The sequence below is a fragment of the Monodelphis domestica genome, chromosome 2, assembly GCF_027887165.1.
Source record: "Monodelphis domestica isolate mMonDom1 chromosome 2, mMonDom1.pri, whole genome shotgun sequence".
Taxonomy (NCBI): domain Eukaryota; kingdom Metazoa; phylum Chordata; class Mammalia; order Didelphimorphia; family Didelphidae; genus Monodelphis; species Monodelphis domestica.
Genome location: NC_077228.1, coordinates 119,289,663 through 119,311,434, shown reverse-complemented (window position 1 = coordinate 119,311,434; position 21,772 = coordinate 119,289,663). Strand labels below are relative to the sequence as shown.

At 40.2% G+C, this 21,772-nt stretch overlaps 1 protein-coding gene across 1 annotated transcript; it reads right to left on the bottom strand.

Annotated features, from left to right (window-relative positions):
* Nucleotides 1-742: 742 nt before the first annotated feature.
* Nucleotides 743-21,239, bottom strand: NENF (neudesin neurotrophic factor). The gene is made up of 4 exons (XM_001374434.4): nucleotides 20,925-21,239; nucleotides 5,233-5,293; nucleotides 4,112-4,215; nucleotides 743-1,137 (listed from the first exon to the last, which is right to left on the bottom strand). Exons 1-4 carry the CDS (start codon nucleotides 21,096-21,098, stop codon nucleotides 961-963), a joined length of 516 nt encoding a protein of 171 aa, XP_001374471.1. The 5' UTR covers nucleotides 21,099-21,239; the 3' UTR covers nucleotides 743-960.
* Between the last annotated feature and the right edge of the window lie 533 nt (nucleotides 21,240-21,772).

Here is a 21,772-nt window from a genome sequence, read left to right as displayed (position 1 = left end):
AAAACAGAAATAAAATTATAGCTAGCATCTGACCTCAGACACTCCCTAGTTGTGTGACCCTGGACAAGTCACTTAACTCTCATTGCCTAGCCCTTACCACTCTTCTGCCTTGAAACCAATACACTATTGATTCCAAGATGGAAGGTAAGGGTTTTAAAATAAATAAATAAATACAATAAAATGAGTAAAAACTTGCTAACAGGTTAGCTAGGTGGCTCAGTAAATAAAGAGATGAGAGGTCCTGAATTCATATCTGGCTTTGTACTCTTCCTAGCCATATTACTCTGGGTAGGTCGCTCAACCCCAATTGTCTAACTTTTATCATTCATCTGCCTTATAGCTGATACTCAATATCATTTCTGGTATTTACAGAGTGCTTTAAGGTTTGAAAAATACATATATTATCTTATTTGACCCTCAAAATCATATTAGGTAGGCACAATTTTTACCACAATTTAATAGATGTAGAAACTGAAGTTGAAAAATAAGTGACTTGCCCAAAGTCATGCAGATAGAGAGTTTTTGACGCAGGATTCAAAATCAGTTCTTTCTAAGATCATGTCTGGCAGTCTACTCCACATTCTGTCTATGTTTGGGACTAGTTGAGACTAGCTCTAAACCTTTTGATCTTGTGGGTGAAAGATGAAAGAAAAAGAAAGAAAAAAAAGAAAAAAGGAAGGAGAAGAAAAAGGGAAGAGGAGAAAAAAAGAGGAAGAAGGAGGAAAAAAGGAAGAGAAAAATGTTCTATGTAAAAGTTTATTTTATTCATATCAAAAAGGGATTCAGAGATTATAGATTAGGTCACTCTGAGTACTTTATCAAGTACTCAAACACTTTGAGAACTTTTTTTTTTCCTGAGGCATAAAGTAACTCCACTCCTTCCTCAGTTAAATGCCAAAGATGGTGCTCTGCTCTTTGTGTTTGGCCTCTTCCCCCAAAGGCATCTGCTCTAGCAGACTGTCAGAACTCATCCTTAATGTCAAAATGGGGCTGGTCTTCAGGCTTGAAGTTCCGGTTGGGGCTGCCATCTTCATTTAGGATTCGACGGGCTGTGTAGCCAACGATGGGATATTTGGCTTTGTACACATTAGTGAAGATATCATCCAGGGACTTTAGCTCCTCTTCTGTAAGACCAGTCTGAGGGAGGAAAGAGCCAAAAATCAGAGTTTAATAGAAGAGGATTTACTTTCTCCTTTCTGTTTTCTTTCCACACAAACCTATTGATAAGGAAAGGAAAGGAAATATTTTGACAAAACCAAATGCAGAAATTTTTTTTTTAAATGGCCACCCCAGGATATATGTGATTAGTACATAAAAATTTGGCTGAATAAAAGACTACATTGAGATAAGGAGATCCCAATGAGGAAACTCCCTCTACCAGTCCATATAGCAATCTGTTATACAATTTATAAAAATGGAAGAAAAGAAAGAGGAGAAACTGGAACCAAAGTAAGTGTAAAAAAAAAAGAAATGGCTGAACAAATTTTGTCTATAACTCTAATGGGCTTTAGTTAAAGGACGAAATAGGAAGTGCCACTAAAGAAAAAGACTCATACAAGAATATTTATAGCTGCACTCTTTGTGGTTGCAAAAAAATTGGAAAATGAGGGAATGTCCTTTGATTGGGGAATGGCTGAACAAATTGTGGTTTGTGTTGGTGATGGAATACTATTGCGCCCAAAGGAATAATGAACTGGAGGAATTCCATGTGAACTGGAATGACCTTCAGGAATTGATGCAGAGTGAAAGAAGCAGAACTAGGAGAACATTGTACACAGAGACTGATACACTGTGGTACAGTCGAATGTAACAGACTTTTCTACTAGCAGCAATGCAGTGATCCAGGACAATTCTGAGGGTCTTATGAGAAAGAACGTTATCCACATTCAGAGGAAGAACTGTGGGAGCAGATACAGAAGAAAAACAACTCCTTGATCCCATGGTTTGGTGGGGATATGATTGAGGATGTAGACAGACTCTAAATGATCAGTAGTAGTCTCTCGGTGTCCGAGAATGACAATTGTTTTTGTGCAGTTTCATCTACGATGTACCCTCATGTGGCTTTGGAGTCCAAAGGCTGAGGCTCAGGGTTTGTGGCACATGGGGCATGGGACGCCAGTTGTTACAGGAGGTGCGGGTGTGGCCTGGTGTCAGCATTCACGCGCAGTGGCAAGACGTCGAAGTTGCTCATCAAAGGTGGTGGCGGCATGGTTAATGTGGGTTCGCCAGCTGCTTCCGACAGAGGCAGCAAGTTCTAGTTGCTTTGGTGTAATGCCGGCCCACTTCAAGTTTGACTTTAGCTGATCCTTGTATCTTCTCTTTGGTCGGCCTTGTTTCCTGAGTCCAGCTGACAGTTCACCATAGAATACCTGTCTTGGTATTCGCTGTGGGTCCATGCGGATGACGTGTCCAGACCATCGTAGCTGGGTTTTGAGGACCATGACTTCAATGCTGGTGGAGTTGGCTCTGTAGAGGACTTCCTGGTTGGTGATTCGGTCCTGCCATCTGATCCTCATGATTGACCGGAGGGAGCGTTGGTGGAATTGCTCCAGCTGTTTCATGTGCTTCCGGTGCAGTGTCCATGTCTCACAACCATACAGGAGTGAGCTGAGGACCACTGCGTTGTACACTTTGAGCTTCGTCGCAGTGCTTACACCGCTGTGTTGGAGGACTTTGGAGCGCAGCCGCCCAAGTGCCTGGCTGGCCTTTTGGATCCTGGCATTGATCTCGTGGTCTAGGGACCCGTCGTTGGCAATGGTGCTGCCCAGGTACTTGAAAGTGTTGACGTTAGAAAGCTGCATGCCATCGATTGTAATGCATGGCTGGTTAGTTGGCCTCCCTGGTGCAGGTTGGAACAGCACCTCTGTTTTGCTGAGGCTGATAGTCAGGCCAAACAGTTTTGTTGTGGTAGAGAACCTGTCCACAATGGTTTGGAGATGATTTTCTTGGTGGGCCATGAGAGCACAGTCATCTGCAAAGAGAGCTTCCAGGATGAGTCTCTCTGTTGTCTTTGTTTTTGCAGTCAGGCGGCGAAGGTCAAATAGTGAGCCATCCAGTCGGTATTTGATGTAGACACCCAGGTCTAGATCCATCACAGCATGTCATAATACTTGGGTGAAAAATAGGTTGAATAGTACCAGAGCGAGGACACAGTCTTGTTTCACGCCATTGGAGATGTTGAAGCAATCGGAAGTCTCTCCACCAGATAGGACTTCCCCTGTCATGTCGACATGAAAGAGCTGGATCAATTTGACAAATTTTGCTGGGCAACTGAGCTTGCTGAGGATCACCCACAATGCGTCCCTGTTCACTGTGTCAAACGCCTTTGTCAGGTCTATGAAGACAATGTAGAGACTCAGGTTCTGCTCAAGGCATTTTTCCTGCATTTGCCTCACCGTGAACACCATGTCGATGGTGCTGCAATCTGGTCGGAAGCCACATTGTGATTCAGGCACGTTCAGCTCTGAAACAGATGACACCCTAGTGCAATTATCAATAATATGGAAATAGGTCTTGATCAATGATACATGTAAAACCCAGTGGAATTGCACATTGGTTATTGGAGGGAGGTGGGGGGAAGGGAGGGAAAGAACAAGAATCTGGTAACCATGGAAAAATACTCTAAATTAATTAATTAGATAAAATTTTCAATTAAAAAAAAAAGTGCCACTAAAGACCAGCCTAGGAGCTTAAAGGAAACTAGCCAGTGGGTGTATCCTCTATTCTCGGTACACTTCTCTCTCTCTTTTTTTTTTAAACTCTTTTTTATTTAGAATATTTTTCCATGGTTACATGATTCATTATTTCCCCTTTCCTCTCCCTTCCAAGAGCTGACAAGCAGTTCTACTGGCTTATACATGTGTCATTCATTGTTCAAAGCCTATTTCCATGTTACTCATATTTGCAGTAGAGTGATCCTTTAACATCAAAACCCTAATCATATCCCTATCAAACTATGTGATCAATCATGGTTTTCTTCTGCAGTACACTCCTCTTAATAAAGTCACCAGTGGCTTAGAGTGAAACTGGGAAATGAGGGTGAGAATTTATGAAATGTTTGGAGAGCCCAGTGAGATTTAGGAAGATGATAGGTTAGGGAAACGGGTCTTACAGTGTCATGTGTGAGGTCTGCAGGATCCAAAGACATCTTGGCTACCCCTCTTGTGGAGTCTTTCCCAACCAAGGCATTGTATGGCGCTCCCCTCCCATAGAACTCTGTATCAGGGAAGAAGGAAGATTAAGTGAGAGTGGAACTATTAATAAATATGCATGTTGAATGGCCTTTGAAGACAAAATTCATCTTTTTTTTTTAAGTCTTACCGTCTATCTTATTTCTAAGACATAAGAGTGGCAAGGGCTAAGCAATAGGAGTAGAGTGACTTGCCCAGGGTCACACAACCCCCAAGTCTTCCAGAGTCCAGACCTAGATCTAGATCTATCAATTGTGCTACCTAACTATCCCTCAAAACTCATCTTAAAAGATAGATAATCAGTCTGGAACCCCTATCCCAAAGTGAAGTACTAGAAAATATTCTGAACTCTATTAAAATAATAATGTCTCATTAATTTACTATTATAGATGATGTTTATATTGAACTTAATTACTTATATAATGCGTTATAGTCATCACTTCATGATGTGCTAGGTTGAGTTTACATCTGAAACATCAGTTGAGCAAAGCACAATCAATTATTCAACTTCTACTTACACCAAGTACTATGCTATGGGTTGAATATATAAAAGGGAAATAGTTCCTGCCTTCAAGGAATTTACATTCTATTGGGGAAAAATACTATTACATATATAACATATTATATATGTAATATATATATATATACATATATATATATATATTTGGAAATTTAGGACATATCCAAGATAGTTTAGGATGGGAGGGTACTAGAAGCTAGCTTACATTTATATCATACTTTCTAATTACACAAAAGCTTTCATGATGATTATCACAATTGCCCTGTGAAGGAATCAGGGTAAATATTACTAACATTATATAATATGGGGGTTAGATGGAGTGAGCTACCCATAATCGCACAGCTGGAGGAACTGAAATTTGAATCCAAGTCTCCAGACTTCTAGATTTAATCAAGTCTTGCCCTCTAACTTACAAGTATTTTTCTAACTCTTCTGCTGATTCTATTCTCCAGTTCTCCCACCCCACCTCCATCTCCCAAACTTCTCAGGAAAAAAGAAAATTCAATGAACTCCACAACTCACCCTTTCCAGAAGTGACATCAAATACTACTCCTTTCACTGCCAGATAAATGGGCTGGTCTTCCTGGAAGGCAAGGAGAAGCAGTGAGAACATTATCCTAGAAAATCTGAAGAGCGAGCAGATGCAGGGTCTTAAAAGGTCTCACATTTCCAGTGGCTAGGGATCTGGTGATCATGTTATTCAGCTCTCACTGTGTATGGAATTCAACAGGAGTGTAACCAAGTCTCTGTTCTTGAGGAACTTAATTCCAGTCATGGAGATCTCATACACACATGTGTCCAGAATGATTGAGAAATGAAAGTTGTTCTGGTGAGTGTGGCCACTGAATCACACTATCGGTGATTTTTGAAAGATCATGAAGAATGGAGAAGATACAGTAGAATTGGAGAAGGGTAAATTTTGTCCTGATTTTCAAAAAAGGAAAGGCACAAGAGGCTGCAAAATACTGGTCATTGAGTTTGACTTTACTTTCTGATAAAATTCTAGTTACATTATCATAGGATTGATTAATGGACATCTAGAGGGGAAAGTGATGATCACAAGAAGCCAGAATGACTAACTGCATTTCTTTTTTGATGAGGTTATTAAATGGGTAGATCAAAGGAATGATGTAGATAAATATTTTAGCAAAACATTAGATAAATCCTATTCATGTGGACCAAAGATAGAGAGATATGGGTTAGATGCCTAGTGATGTTAGATTGCAATGCATAAAGGAGCTGTGATTTTTATGAGTGTAGGTACTCTGGGTGTGGGAACGCCTCTCAAAGAGGTTTTTAACTCAGTCTATTAGAGAGCTGCCTGAGGTTAAAAGGCTTACCTAGAGTTATACTGAAGGTAAGCACAGGAGGTGCAAATACAATTCTGGTCTTCCCAACTTCAAGGCCAGTGTTCAGGCAGTTAAGCCAGCAGGCCTCTAGGAAAGTCATTGTTCATTCCAAGTCAAATTGGAAGTAGGTGACTAGTGGGAGTGCCCATGGGAACTGCCCTTGGTTCTATGCTGTTTATCTCCATCCCAACCACTCACCCCCAATTCAGTGGTACAATGGGTAGAATACCGGGCTGGAAAGCAGGAAGATTCATTTTCCTGAATTCAAATCTGGTCTCAGACACTTTCTAGATGTATGCCCCCTTACAAGTCACTTAACCCTGTTTGCCTCAGTTTCCTCATCTGTAAAATGAGCTGGAGAAGGACCTGGCAAACTACTCCAGTACTTTTGCCAAGAAAACTCCAAAGGGGTCACAAAGAGTCAAACATGACTGAATAACAACAAAAAGGCATCAACAGTATGCTTGTCAAGTTTGTAGATGGCACAAAACTCAGAGATAATGAACAAGTCAGTTGACACAATCAGAATTCAAAATCTGATGAGGTTGGAATGCGGGATTATATTTAATAAGAATATAATAGGGGGAAATGTAGTCTTCTACTTGGGTTCAAAATTTGATGCTGAAAAATGATTTTTGTATCCAAGAAATAATGTTAGAAATTGACCAAATAAAAATAATGTTTAAAAACAAAAACAAAACAAAAAAAATGTAATGCTGAGCTATGAGGACCCATAGTGGTGGATTTAATGATCGATTTAGAGTTAAGAGAACCAGATAACCAGGGCAAAAGGGCCTCAAGGCCATGGCATACAAGGAAGGATAGTAAAATGAAGACAAGAAATGAAGTGAACATGAAGAAAAAAGTCATAAGGAAAACATGGTAGCAGTCTTCAGGTATTTAAAGGGCTGTTACCCAGAAAAGGAATCAGCCTCGGGACCTTCCCTAAAGGGGAGAATTAGAAGCAATAAGTGGATGCTGCAGAAACACTAAGGAAAAACTTGCTAACGATTCAAGCTAACCCAAAATAGAATGGGTTGCCTTGGAGGTGGTGGGCTCCTTTCCACAAGAGCTCTAGGGAGATAATCGCCTGTTGGAGGTGGATGGGATTCTTGCTTTGGTACATGTTGGACTAGATGGCCTCTGAGATTCTGATTCTGTGGGTAATGGAATTATCTAATCAATTGAGACTTATCTATACTATCATCTATATGTTACAAAGATCCTAGATACAAGTACATTTCGCTTCTATGTCTGGTTTCTTATTTAACTTCCACATCACTTCAACTTTGCATTTTATACTGTGTGAGTCTAGTAATGCTTCTAACTTCTTAGATCAAGAATTTTTGGCTTTGTACCCAGATTCTTGCCTTAAGATTCAGCAGTGCTGGACAGGAGACAGTGTTGTAAAAAGAGTCCGAGAATGGAAGTCAGAAGACCTTAGTTCTATCTTAGCTCTGATGGTGACCAGTAGAGAACCCAAAGTCTTTTGGTATCAGTTTTCTTCTCTGTAAAATGTGAGGGCTAGATTAGAGGACCTCTAAAGTCCTGTTGAACCCTAGCATCTTATGAAAATGATCAAGGTTGAAAGTGACTACAAATGGAAGAGAATGGAATTGAGCCAGAGAGCTTCCTCCCAGCATCTGAGTTTATGAAATGGATATAAATTAAGAGCGTAAAGCAGCAAGAAAAATGATAGGCAAAGAGAGAAAGGCCCTTTATCAAGGGCTCAAATTGCATAATGAAGCCTAGAGAGAGAGAAGTATATTAAAAACAAGTTTTTAGTTCAACTGAAAATATTACAAAGTTCTTTCCAGACTTTTCCCTTTATGAAAGTGTATAAAGGGTCCAGCACAGCAGCTGATGGATCAAGAGAGATAACCCAACTCAGAATAAGAAATACCTCTTGCCTAGTTAGGATCATTACCTTCTCTCTTCCCCTGAAGGGGTCAGGGTATGGACCCATCAAATGGCAGGTCTCTCTTTCCCCATTTCCAGAAAGGAGTAGAGAACTGATCAAAGGGAGGAGGTTCCTCTGATGATTTCTGGTGGAGTTGTGGATAAGCCATTTGATTTGGAGTGAGAACTGAGTTGGACTCTGGCCTCAGACACTTACTAGCTGCATCGCTTAACTGTATGGCAAAGCCCTTAACCTCTCTTGGCCTTGGTTCATCATCTTTAAAACAGAGATTACAATAGCACCTACTTTATAGGATAGTTATAAGAAACAAATGAGTTAACATATGCCATGTGCTTTGCAAACGTCAATTATATAAATGCTTGTTGTTCTGTCACATCCAGCTCTTTGTGACGGATCACAGCTATCCAAGGTGTGTGAAGGAGATTTTCTATCCCCCCTTTCTTGGGTGACACATATGACATCATCTCCTGTCGATTACCTGATCTTGACCAGGAGGTGAGAATTGTGTGAGGGAAATCATTGAGTGGATTGGGTCACGAGGATAGGATGGCAGCCAGAAAAAGGCAGCAAAAGAGTCAAGAGATCACAAGACAGGTCCCCTGATCTGCCCCTTGGACTCCACCCTGAGCAGCCCAGCAAAGTAGAAAGCCACAGTTAGCTCCCAAGACTTAATGTATGAGAATTAGTGGGGGAAGAAAAAGTTTGATAAACTGAGGCAAGAATGGATTTCACTCTCTTCTCTTCTGTTTGTTGCTGGCTGGACTTCTCTGTGAGAGTAGCTAGGGGGCCCCAGTGGCAGCCACAGAATAGCAAGCTAAATGGAGCAGCAAGTAAAGTAACATATCTCTCTCTCTTATTTTTCCATCTTTTCTCCCTACTACTTTTGATTAATAAAAGTATTAATTTATGGCCAGTCTCATAATTTTCCCTCTTACAAAGAGGTTTTCTTGGCAAGGATACTGGAGTGGTTCTCCATTTCCTTCTCCAATGGATCCTTTTATGAAGCAATCAGAGGTTAAGTGATTTGCCTAGGATCACACAGCTAGGAGTTATCCAAGTCTGGATTTGAACCCAAGTCTTCCTGACTCCAAGCCCAGCATTCTATTCACTGTGCTACCTAGCTACAATATAAATGCTAGCTAGTATTATATAGCTATTATATAGTATATATAATAGTATATATATACTATTATATATATATAATATATATAGTATTATATAGCATGGGGGGGGAAGGGGGCCCTGAGGAAAGTGGTCAAAGAAAGATGAGTAATTTGGGGAGACTAGTTCTTTAGTTGTGTTCCCTCAACAGATTAAGTGACTCTTTTTTCTATTAAATGAAGTTAGCACCAAACTTAAAAAGAAAAATCATACTGCAACCTTTTTTCTTGTTCAAAATGCCCTTTAAAGTTACTACAAGGGGCAGCTAGATGGTATGGTGGTGTCGGGAAGTCTTGGATTCAAATCTAGCTTTGGACACTTCCTAGCTGTGTGATCCCAAGTAAGTCACTTAACCCTAATTGCCAAGTCCTTGCCCTTCTGTCTTAGAGTTGTTACTAGGAAAGAAAGTAGAGAATTAAAAGAACATAGCTACTTCCAATAGTCTTAGAGAGATGTTCAAGGTCCTCGGGAAGATTATTCCAGTTTGGGCACTTCTCTTTAAGCTAGGCGTGTTAGATGTAGAATAATGTTAAATCAATTTTAAAATTGTGCCTGGCAGACTTGTGTCTGAAACGCAAAACACAGCATTAGTATTTTTTTCCTTTATACCCAGGAAAGCATAATGGAGAGGAGGCTTATCATCACTAATGATGTGTGATTAATTACTTCCCTTTTGACTTATGCCTGAATTCACTTCTTTATTCCACAAACATCTCTTAAATCCCTACTATTCAGTCAAAAGCACTGAACAGTTATATTTGTAAGTACACATATGGCCACATCAGTAAATCAAAAATCAGGCCCTTATGAAGCGCTTCCTAGGAACCAGGAGTAGGTGCTGGAGATAAAAAGACAAAAATAGAACAAATCCTTGACCTTTAAGAACTTCCATTTTGTGGGGAGGAGCTATCAAATATACATATTAGTATACACAAACCATATATGAAATAAATACAGTACAAGGTAAGAGGGGGAGGGCACTGCAGTAGAATCGAGAGAAGCAGGAAAGGGCTCCTGTAGGAGGTATTAATTGAGCTGAACTTTAAAGGAAATTAAATTAGGAATCCTAAGAGACAGATATGAGGAGGAAGGGCATTGCAGACACAGGGGATATTAATGGGACTCCAGAAAGTCTTGAGGCACAGTAACTCTAATTTTGGAGAGCTGGCTTTGGGGCCAGGAAAGCTTAGGTTCAATTCCCACTTCTGTTACATATTAGCTATTGGCTCTGTGACCCCAAGGAAATCACTTAACATCTCTGTGCTTCAGGCAACTCTCCAGTATAATGAATTATAGAAAAAGAAGTCCAGGAGCCAGACCCTTAACCCAGATTGCCTAGTCCTTAACACTTCAGTTTTAGAATTGATGCTTGGAGCAACTAAGTGGCTCAGTGGATAGAGAGCCAGGCCTGAAGACAAAAGGTTCTGGATTCAAATGTGACCTCAGATACTTCCTAGCTATGTGATCCTGGGTTAGTCACTTAATGTCCCCTGCCTACCCCTTACCACTCTTCTCCTAAGAACCTAAGACTTTGGAAGGTAAGGCTTTTAAAAATTTTGTTTTTAAAGAATTTATGCTAAGACAGAAAGAAAGGGCTTAAATAATAATAACAAATCTTTAAAAGTTTTTAAAGAAAAAGATGCTCATCTACATTGGCCAAGGAAATTCCTTATTAAGAGTTCTGAAATCACAACCCAAAAATGTGTGCTCATAGGCATGCTTATATGCAAGAGGCTCCATGTGCTGCTTTTATATACACCAGTATTTTAGAAAGGCAGAATAGCAGTGAGTAGAGTACTAAACATGGAAGAAGGAAGACCTGGAATCAAATCCCACCTCTGGCACCTCCTGAGCTGTGTGAATATGAGAAGTCACTTAACCTCTCTGAATCTCAGCTCAGAAACAACTCTAAGATAAATCTACTTCTTGTGGTTTTTTTAAACTCTTACTTTCTGTCTTAGTGACAACTCTAAGACAGACGAGCAAGGGCTAGGCTATTGGGGTGACTTGCCCAGGGTCACCCAGCTAGGAAGCTAGAAAGGCTAGATTTGAATCTAGGTACTCCTGAATCCAGCCCTGGAGCTCTATCTACTGTGCCACCTAGCTGCTCTCTACATAGCTCCTTTGGTGGAAGGAATTCCCATACATATAAAATCAGGTCTTTGATACATTCACTTCATTATTAATAGGCAGCTAGGTGGTACAAGTAGATAGAGTGCTTGGTCTTAAGTCAGGAAGATCTGAGTTCAAATCCAGCCTTAGGTTCTTAATAGTTATGTGTCAGGATAATTCACTGAACATTTGTCTGCCTCAGTTTCCTCAGTAGTGAAATAGCACCTACTTCCCAGGATTATTGTAAGGATAATATGAGATATTTGCAAATATCTCATTTTACAGACTTTAAATCATTTTTCAAAACTTAAAGCACTTTCTTGTTCAGTTCTGTATGACTCTTCCTGACTGAAGGATCACAGCCATCCACAGTTTTTCTTGGCAAAGATACTAGAGTGGTTTGCATTTCCTTCTCCAATGGATTAAGGCAAATAAAGGCTATTATGACAGATGTATTGGGCCCTATGCCCCTTGACATGCCCTGAGTCCCTAACCACTGATGAAAGTCAGGGCTTAACGTTCACACTTGCTTCTCTTTTCTCCTCATGGATAGAAGGGAAAGAGAGCTTTCCAGGGCCTCCCCTTCAGAAATTCCTTAGTCTCCCCCTAAGTTCTAATGAATGATGCAAATATTGTTCTTCTCTCTTTTTTTAAGATGATTTTATCACAGTGAATTTGCTTTATATCTGTCCACAAAAGTTCTTTCTGAATGAACAAACCTTTATTGTGCAGGCTAAAACTCAACTTGGGAAGAGTTTCAAAGTTTTGTTCATTGAAACAAAAACCAGTGACCCTGTTCCACACTTTTAGAGATTTCTGGGGGAAATGGTTAAGAGTACAGCCAGCATGACAGACTGGGGGGGGGGGGGGGGGGGGAGGAGTGGAGTTGTCAGCCTGGGACAGAGAAGATCACAGGGTAGGAAAATGATGTTTCCTAGGGGTACATAGTAAGTCCTTCTTGGCTGTTCAGTAATTTCAGTTGTGCCTGACTATGTGGCTCCAGTTGGGGTTTTCTTGGCAAAGATACTGGAACAGTTTGCCATTACCTTCTCCAGCTCATTTTATAGATGAGGAAACTGAGGCAAAAGGGTTATGTGATTTGCCCATGGTCACAAAACTAGTAAGAGTCTGAGGCCTGATTTGAACTCTGTCTTCCTGACTTTAAGTTGCACACAAAAGGTTTGTTTTAAATGTTTTAAGGAAAGAGTTACATCGTAATTATAAAAATTACTTACAGAATAAAGTAACCGATTTAGTGTTTAAATTTCTAAATGCAGAGAACAATAAAAAATAATAAATAAAAAGAAAATTTAAAATGAAAACAAGCTCTAAAGATGAAATCATTTACCTAATTTTAAAAGGGAACATGAAGACCTTTGAACTATACACGTAACAAAAATGACCCACACTGCACTAGTGATGTAAAGCACAAAAAGCACACCATTTCCAAAGAACCACAAACTGCTTTAATTATAATTACTTTCTTTGAAGTAATTGAAATTCCTTCATCTTAGAAGAACCTTCATTTTTAAGGAAAATTAGCTTGGGGCATTGTCATTTATGACAATGAAGTTGGTTTTCTAATACAGTCTTCCTAATCTGATGTTCTATCCACTATGCCACCAACTGCCCATATTCTTAATGAATTGATTTGATAATCGCATGGCTCCACTAGATAATGTACTGAAGTATGGAAAGCCCAAAGGGTTCCTACTCTCAATCAGACTCCCAGAACCACAAAATCCCAGAATTAAAAGAGACTTAGGAAAATGTTTGGTCTAATTGCCACAGTTTACAGAGGAGGAAACTGGGACCCACAGAAAACACATGATCACAAGCCAGGACTCTTTCTACTACACCATGTTGCCTCCCCTCTCTACTAACTCTGATTATTTCTATACTCTAATACACTGACCCCTGGGACCAGACCAATGTCAAATCAAGACCTTAAGAATATATTGTAGGGTGGGCAGCTTGGTGGTTGAGTGAATTTTAAGCCAGGCCCAGAGATAGGAAGTCTTCAGTTCAAATTTGGCCTCAGACACTTCCTAGCTGTGTGACCCTGGGCAAATCATTTTACCCCCATTGCCTAGCCCTTACCACTCTTCTGTCTTGGAACCAATACACAATATTGATTCTAAGATGGAAGATACACATTAAAAAAAAAAAAGAATATATTAAAGGGGGCAGTTATGAAGCACAATGGATAGAGCTTTAGACCTGGAATTGAAAGGACCTGGGTTCAAATATGGCCTCAATCACTTCCTAACTGTGCTCCTGGGCAAGTGTCATTTAGTCCAGATTGCCTAGCCCTTGCCACTTTTCTCTCTTAGAATTGATACTGAGAGGAGGTAAGGGTTTAAAAAATACATTAAGGACTTTCTATGTGCCCTGCACTATTTCAAGCATGGTCCCTAAAACAGGCACACCACCTGAAATGTTGTGCCAGATTCTTTAGGGATATGGGTAACTGTCAGAAGGAGGGAGGGAGGAAGGAGCTGCCTTTGAGAAACCAGAAATTAGGCCAGGAACAGTTCATTTCTCTGCCTGGGTAAACACCACTTCGCTCTCCCTGTAACAAATCCTATTCATATTTGGTTTCCTGCAAGATGATTGTAGTGTGGTTCCATTCTGCAAATAATGGACAATATCTTGTCTTGGAATGAAAAGACGAAGAGGAGGGCCAGCAGACTTCACTCCCCCAAATCTAATCTCTTCCTGACATCTGTTTTGTTTAATAGGCTGATTCTTCCCCTGCCTTTTTTCCTCCACCATCTCACAAGACAGGAAAAATATCATTCATCAATCAGTGACTTATCAAGCAAACCTCCTCCCTCTGGGAAAATTGTTAAGAAGCTAAATAGCCTGCCTGCTCACAAAGGATCATCAGCACTATGAGTTAGCAGTAGAAGCTCTTCCTACTCCCATCCCTCTTGCCATCATTGTTTTCTTTGTTAAAACTCTTACCTTCCATCTTAGAATCAATGCTGTGTTTTGGTTCTAAGGCAGAAGAGCAGTAAGGGCTAAGCAATGAGGGAGTTAAGTGACTTACCCAGGGTCACACATCTAGGAAGCATCTGAAGTCACATTTGAACCCAGGACCTCTTGTCCCTAGATCTGGTTCTCATTCCACTGAGTCACCTACCTGTCCTGGCCTTTGCTGCTAATATTCTGCCCATACCTTCATCAGCACATGAACAAATGGCAAATTTATAAATTGTCCTGTTAATCCTATTGTTTCTGAATTCCAAAAGCTAAATAATTAATGCAAGTTATGCTTTATCCTTTGATCAAAAAGTATTCACTGAGCTTAGTGAACTGCAAGACTTGGCTTTCATGGCTGAAAAAACCTAATAGTTCAAGCACAATACAAATTCAATTAAAGTCATCCATTTATTAAATGATTTCTAAATGCATGCATTATTCCAAGTACTAGCATATACATTAAAAAAAGGAGTGTCTCTGATTACAAGGAGATTATACTCTCATAGAGGATGCTAATACATAAGTATGATAGCATAGAATGGAATGCAAGTAGGGTAGCTAGGAGACTCAATGGATAGAGAGCCAGAGCTAGAGATAGGGGGTTCTGGGTTCAAATATAACTCAGACACTTCCTAGCTGTGTGACCTGGACAAGTCACTTAACCCCCATTGCCTAACCCTTACCACTCTTCTGTCTTGGAACCAATTACTTAGTATTGATTCTAAGATAGAAATTGAGGGTTACAAAAACAAACAAAAAAGAATGTAATGAGAGCATGACAGAGCCATCGAAAGTTTTATAATAAGACATCAGTTAAAAAAGGGCAGCTGGGTGGTGAAATGGATAGAGTACTGGGCCTGAAGTCAGGAAAACTCAACTTCCTGAGTTCTAAAATGGCCTCAGACACGTACTAATCATGTGACCCTGGGAAAGTCACTTAATCCTCTTTGTTTCAGGTTCCTCATCTGCAAAATGACCTGGGGAAGGAAATGGAAAATCACTCCAGTATCTTTGCTAAGAAAACCCTAACTGAGGTCATAAAGTTTCAGGCAGGAGTGAAAAATAACCAAACAATTAAAAAAAAGATAACTTTCATCTGGGGGAAATCAGAGGACTTAGCCTTGTTTTCAACCTAAACAAAGGAAACTTCCCAAATTTGCTAAATATCCTTCACAAGAAGAAATGATAGCTCTAGCCCCTGACAAATGTAAACAAGATAGAATCCTACTGCCAAGGTAAATCAATCAGTCAGTAAACATTTATTAATCACTGTGCTAGGCACTGTTCTAGGGCTACAAAGATAAAAGTGGTACAGTGGCTGATTTTATACCAATGATACCTAATTTTTTTTTAGCTACCCCAAATGAGAAGATTGTATTAATTTTCACAGCATAATTTATCCAAAAGCTTCATAATTGCAATAAAATAAACAACAGCCACTTACTTATCTAGCACCTTTTCATCAAAAGGTAATCAGCCAGCAAACATTCACTAAGTGCTTAATGGGGCCCCCAAAGCTCAGAAAACATTAAAGATTTTAGTTACTCTTAAATTCACAGTCTTCTCCCAAAATAAATGTCACTTACAGTTATTCTTCTATTGCTATTGATCACTACCTTACTTATGAAACTCTCTCTCTCTCTCTCTCTCTCTCTCTCTCTCTCTCTATATATATATATATATATATATATATATATGTACATATATATATATATATATATAATTTTCCTATAGATTAGGAAATTTTTATATCTTGCCAGACTTGTCCTTCATACAACTATACTCATTTCTGCTACCCCGGATTGACCTTGCTGCTTCCCATCTTTATCCCCTAATAGCCACAGAATACTGTTCTCTCATTCTTAATTTTTCTGCCAATCTACATTTTACTCCTCTTTAGAAGCCTGACCCAAATTTCCACTTCCTCCAGGAAGCCTTCGCTGCCACAGTAGCCCATGAGTTTTCCCTTTTCTGAATTCCTACTATACTTATTATCTATACCATTGGTTCCTATTTTGGTTGTTGTTTGGTCATTTTCAGTGTCTGATTCTTTGTAACCCCATTTGGGGTTTTCTTGTCCAGGATACTGGAGTGGTTTGCCATTTCCTTCTCCAGCTCATTTTATAGATGAGGAAATGAAGACAAAGAGGGTTAAGACTTGCTCAGGGTCACACAGCTAGTGTCTGAAGTCATATTCAAACCCAGGAAGAGGAGTCTTCCTAACGCTAGTCAATGCACTCTATTATCTACGGTGCCACTGTTGCTCCATTCCCACTGAGTGGTTACTTAAATTCAACCATTCGACAATTAAATTAAATTCTTTAATTTAATGATTTATGATTGCCACCCAAGGGTTCAACATTTAAGTCTGAACCAGTTTCCAAAGTATGGTCAGGCACCTACTCTCTCACTTCACCAGAGTAGCTCCCTCAATCCCTCTGTTACCCTGTAATTGGACCTCATCAGCTGTGTAATCACGTGACCAAGATATTAGTAATGTTTGTGTTCCGGAACAAATGTCAGACTGTTTGAAAACCATGATCACTGGAGATGAGCCTTACAAGCCCTTTTGAAATCATAACAGACTATCACAAATGTTCTGCTTAAACAACCATTTATTTCCTACTATTGTAATATAAAAGTTTTCAGATTTAAACTTATCCTTCCCTTATTCGTTACTATTTATTAGCTTGTTGGTTACTTAGTTACTATTTATCCTTTGCTTATTAGTTACTTAGTTACCATTTTTCTTCTGGTAAATTTTTAAATGAACTGGTTGGCAACACTGGTCAGTGAATTTCTGTGAAAATATAGCTGATGTGTCAGTGTTAGAAGACAATCATGCCCGATGAGATTCATTCCTTATAAAGGCTAGTTAAAATGAAGCAATATATGCAATCACTTTAAGAGCATTTATCATTTAATATATTTGTCATTAGCCAGTGGAAGAAGAAACATTTTTATACCTTAATTCACTATTTATTTTAGTCATTTGCTTAGGCAGCTAAAAGTAAAAAAGTGAATTTCTATCTCTGAGATAGAGCTTCTAATAATCCTCTTACCACTTTCCATCTCATATTTGTGTCAGAAAGTATTTTCATTTTATTTTTGCTTTATATAAAAATACAAAGACAAGCTCAACTTTAAGACTGTGCATGTTGTTAACCAAATACCTCTCTTTAAAAGTTCAACATCAAAATTAATTTAATAAATGATTATCTTTAAACATCTTCAAATAGTAACTTATTTCATTAAACTTATTTGTATTTGACAAAATTTGTATAATAAAAAATTTAATATGAAGTCTCACAGATAATATATTTTTCTAGATCACTTCTTTTCATTAAAAAAAAACACGTTTTTTTTTTTAAATCCTTACCTTCTATTAGTAATAATTCTAAGACAGAAGAGGTTAAGTGACTTGCCCAAGGTCACAAAGCCAGGAAGTGTCTGAGACCAGACTTGAATGCAAGTGCTCCCAACTGTGCTACTTAGTTGCCTCCCTTCTTTTAATTATTTTAGGATGTGCCACACAAAATATTTGTAATTATTTTGTAATTTTATATTTCATTTTCACAATTATAGATGAGAAAAATTATAGTTTATAATTCTGTATTATAATATAAATGTCAATTTGGGGCAAATTTTATCCTTGTAGTTAGTTAGGACTTTATTAATAAATCTAAAGATATGTGTAATGTATTAAATTGCCCTGGAGGTTCATATTTTTTATTGCTAAAAATGGTTCATGGGTGCATGTAAGTGGCTCAGTGGCTACAGCATCAGACCTGGCATTGAGAGGACCAGGCTCAAATCTGGCCTCAGATACTATCTAGTTGTATGACCCTGGAGAAGTAACTTAACCCCAACAGCTAGCCCCTATTACTCTTCTGCCTTGGAACTGATACTTAGTGTGGATTCTAAGACAGAAGGTAAAGGTTTGTTTCTTTGTTTTTTTAAGTTTAAAAAAATGGTTTATGGAACAACATTGAGAACCATTCTTCTGGTTCAGTTAGGTCCTTGAACATAGTAGGGTGTGCTTATTCAGTATTTGTTCAAATGAATATTGGACTTGATAATCTAACAACATCCTCCTGCCTCACTGTTCCTCACAATAACCCTCTGATGATGGAAAGGCATTATTATCCTGATTTTACAGAGGAGTCAACTAAATCTCGGTTACTGATTGACTTGCCCAAGGTCATAGCAGCAGAAGGGGAGCTCAGATCCAGGCATGCTACCTTCTTCCATTCATTCCAGTACACTATCTGAAATATGAAATAACTGAGAGGGAAAAAAAATCCAACCTTGAGATTAGACCATGCTGTGGAGACTACCTAGGTCAGTGATGGTAAAACTTTTGGAGGCAGGGAGTGATATGAGAAATGTCCTCAGGTGTCCATGGAGCGGGGAATGGGAACAGCCTGGCCCTTGTTTCTCTCGGGCTTTCTGGTAATGAACTCTGGCTGGGGCAATGGGCACGTGTGCCCAGAGAGGGCTCTTGAGTCCCTCCTCAGGCACTTGTGCTATAGGTTCACCACCATGTACCTAGGTGGTACAAGTAATAGAAGGCTCAGCATATATAAGAAATCAAAATACTTATTGCCCCCTTTATAGAATACATGCACAAGAAAGTAAAAAGGATATACTGGGGTTATTGTTTTTCTCCATTTAGTCAATTCAAGGCCTGATAAATGTAAGGAAAGGTGAAAGGAAGGTGTCCAAAAGAAGAAAGGATGAAATGATAAATTCAGGGGCAGCTAAGTGGCTAAAGGGGCAGAGAACCAGACCTGGAGACAGGACTGAGTTCAAAATCTAATCTCAAAATCATGAGTTCAAATCAAATTTAACCTCAGACACTTCCTAACAACATGATGACAGGCAAGTCACTTAACCCCCATTACCTTGGAACTGATACTTAATATCAATTCTAAAGTAGAAGATGTAAGTTTAAAAAATAAATAAATGGGGGAAGGAGGGGAAGCTATAGTTTTTGGGGTTTTTTAAAAGCTGTAATTAGAGATTTTTGTTCCTGGGGAAGTTCATCTGGGGCACAGGTAGGGAAATAGAGAAGAGCCACTCTTGGATACTTTGAGTTTTTTACATTGCCGGAAGTCTTATTGATGGGACAGGAGGACGAATATACTTATCTGTGTTAGGTATCCTGGAAGGTGGGGAGTGAATCATAGGGGCACCAGGACTTTACTGTGCAATAATAATAGCTAGTATTTACATAGCACTTTAAGGTATGCAAAACTCTTTGCCTTTATTTTCCTATTTTATCCTTATAACAATCTTGGGAGATAGTTCCTAGTTTCCCCATTTTACAGATGGAGAAGCTGAGGCTGAGAGAGAGGTTAAGTGATTTATCCAATAGCATATAGCTGGTGTCTGAAGATAGATTTGAATTCAGATTTTCTTTATTAATTGGGTAAGGGCACATCTGATTTGCTCCCTCCCCAAGTCATTGCCTATAAATCTTCAATACTGCACATGGTTTGGGGGAACTAAGGATGAACTTAGCTGAATCACTGGAGCCTTGATGGGACAATGGGTCTGTCCTGGAGCTGTGGTTTGTCCACTATACCAGAAGATTGTTTGAAGTTTCACTGGAAGATTGGGAGTTGTGGGAGAGTCTGCATCAAGGTAAAGATATTAAGCAGACAGCTTACATTTAAAGGGATCTCACAAATATTATGAAACATATTAAAATAATGGGGGAGGGAAGAGGTAGACACTCCCCCAACGACTCCCTAAGTTTATACCCTGCCACAGTCAGTCAATGGGTCAATAAGCATTTATTAAGCCCCAACTATGCACCAAAAACTGTGCTAAGTGATATAAAGGCAAAAGGCAGTCACTGGGTGGCAGCTAGGTCGTTTGGTGGATAGAGAGCCAGGCCTGGAGATGGAAGATCCTGGGTTCAAATGTGACCACAGACAATTCCTAGCATACACTATTGATTCTAAGATGAAAGGAAAGGATTTTTAAAAAAGACAAGTCACTGCTCTCAAGGAGCACATAGTCTCCAGACAGAACAGACAACATGGAAAAAACTATGTACAAACAAAAACCCAGGTAAACTAGAAATCATCCATAAAAGGAAGATATTCGCATTAACGGGAATGCGAACAGGCTTCGGGATTTTATCCTAGGACTTGAAAGAAATCAGGAGGCAGAGGTGTCTTCCAGAGAAGAGAACCGACTCTCCCAAAAGTGACACAAAGAGTTAGTTATTCAAGACTAGAACCTGGATGATTATCTGGGGTTTCACTAGGGAAAGGGAGGGTTTGACGGCAGAAAGAGGCCTCTTCTAAGAACACAACCTCTCCTGATTTCTCTTTCTGTCTCTGCCTGCCTGCCTGCCTGCCTGCCTGCCTGCCTGCCTGCCTGCCTGCCTGCCTGCCTGTCTGTCTGTCTGTCTGTCTGTCTGTCTCTCGGCAGCTCCGGACTCTCTTCCAGGCTACAGTCTTCTCCTCCGTAAATCCGCTGCGGTAAGTCCCGCCCCTTGGCCCAAGTTAGACCGGCCCCAGCCACTCGCGGTCTCTCAGCCACTTTTCCTGGAATTCCGAGGGTCTCCCGTCCTCCCTCCCAGGGCTGGGAGTCTGGGCTGGGTTGTCTGTCAGTTCGTCAGTCAGTCTGCTCCCACGCCGCCTCATCCAGTCCCGTCCCGCCCCATCCACTACCTCCTCCCCGCGGTAGCGAGCCAGTTCCTCCTCTGTAAAGAGCCGCACCGGGGGCCCCCGCTCTGGGGTGCGTGGAGTCTGTTGGGCCCGGACAGCGGCCAAGTTCAAGGCCAGCACCAAAGCTTGCAGGAAGGGCCATAGATTAGGCCTCCTCCGCAGCCCCGGAGCCGCCATCGCGAGGGGCGGGGAGGCCGGGCAGGGGAGGGGTGTTTCAGGCTGCTCTGGACCCCTGGAAACTAAAGTTTCCCAGCCCCGCCCCGTCCCAGGCCGCCTCACCCGAGCCCGGCCCCTCGCTACCTCCCCGCCCAGGGTCTGGGCCTGCTTTCAGCCCCGCCCCATCCTGGAGTTGAAAGGGGCATTAATACTACTAGTCCAGAGCGCTCCCAATCTTTCACTCCCGTTTCCGTGTCTCACAGCTGGAGAAACTGAGACCCAGTGAGGGGACCTGTTGAGAGAGCCTGCTTGATGTACTAGAGTGTGCTGGGTTTCGAATAAGAAAGACTGCATTTTATGAATTGTGTCAGGTTAGGTGGGCTCCATAAATTTCTAAAATGCCTCAGTTTCCTCACCTGCAAAATGAGGATAATAACGCCTGCAAGGTGCACTTTGCAAATGTACTTTGCTAACTTAGATTGCAATAAGAATAACAGTTATTAATGTCCAAAGTCACAGGAGTTACTGACAAATTCAAGATTACAGTCCAGATTTCCTGACCTCAGTCCTTGTAATCGTTCTACTTCATCTTGTCCTTTGACGAAGTGGAAGGAAAGGAAGAGATTATGCTTAGAAGAGGAACATGTCAAGATATTCTGTATCTTTAAAAAAATAATTTTTTTTTGGCCTCATTC

What these genes read in the sequence shown, in the direction of transcription:
- NENF (XM_001374434.4), bottom strand. Translation starts at nt 21,098, where the DNA reads ATGGCGGCTCCGGGGCTGCGGAGGAGGCCTAATCTATGGCCCTTCCTG. An exon ending in CTCGCTACCGCGGGGAGGAG is followed by an intron (nt 5,294 to 20,924) that starts GTAGTGGATGGG and finishes CTTGCCTTCCAG; the next exon opens with GAAGACCAGCCCATTTATCT. An exon ending in CAGACCTCACACATGACACT is followed by an intron (nt 1,138 to 4,111) that starts GTAAGACCCGTT and finishes TTCCTCCCTCAG; the next exon opens with ACTGGTCTTACAGAAGAGGA.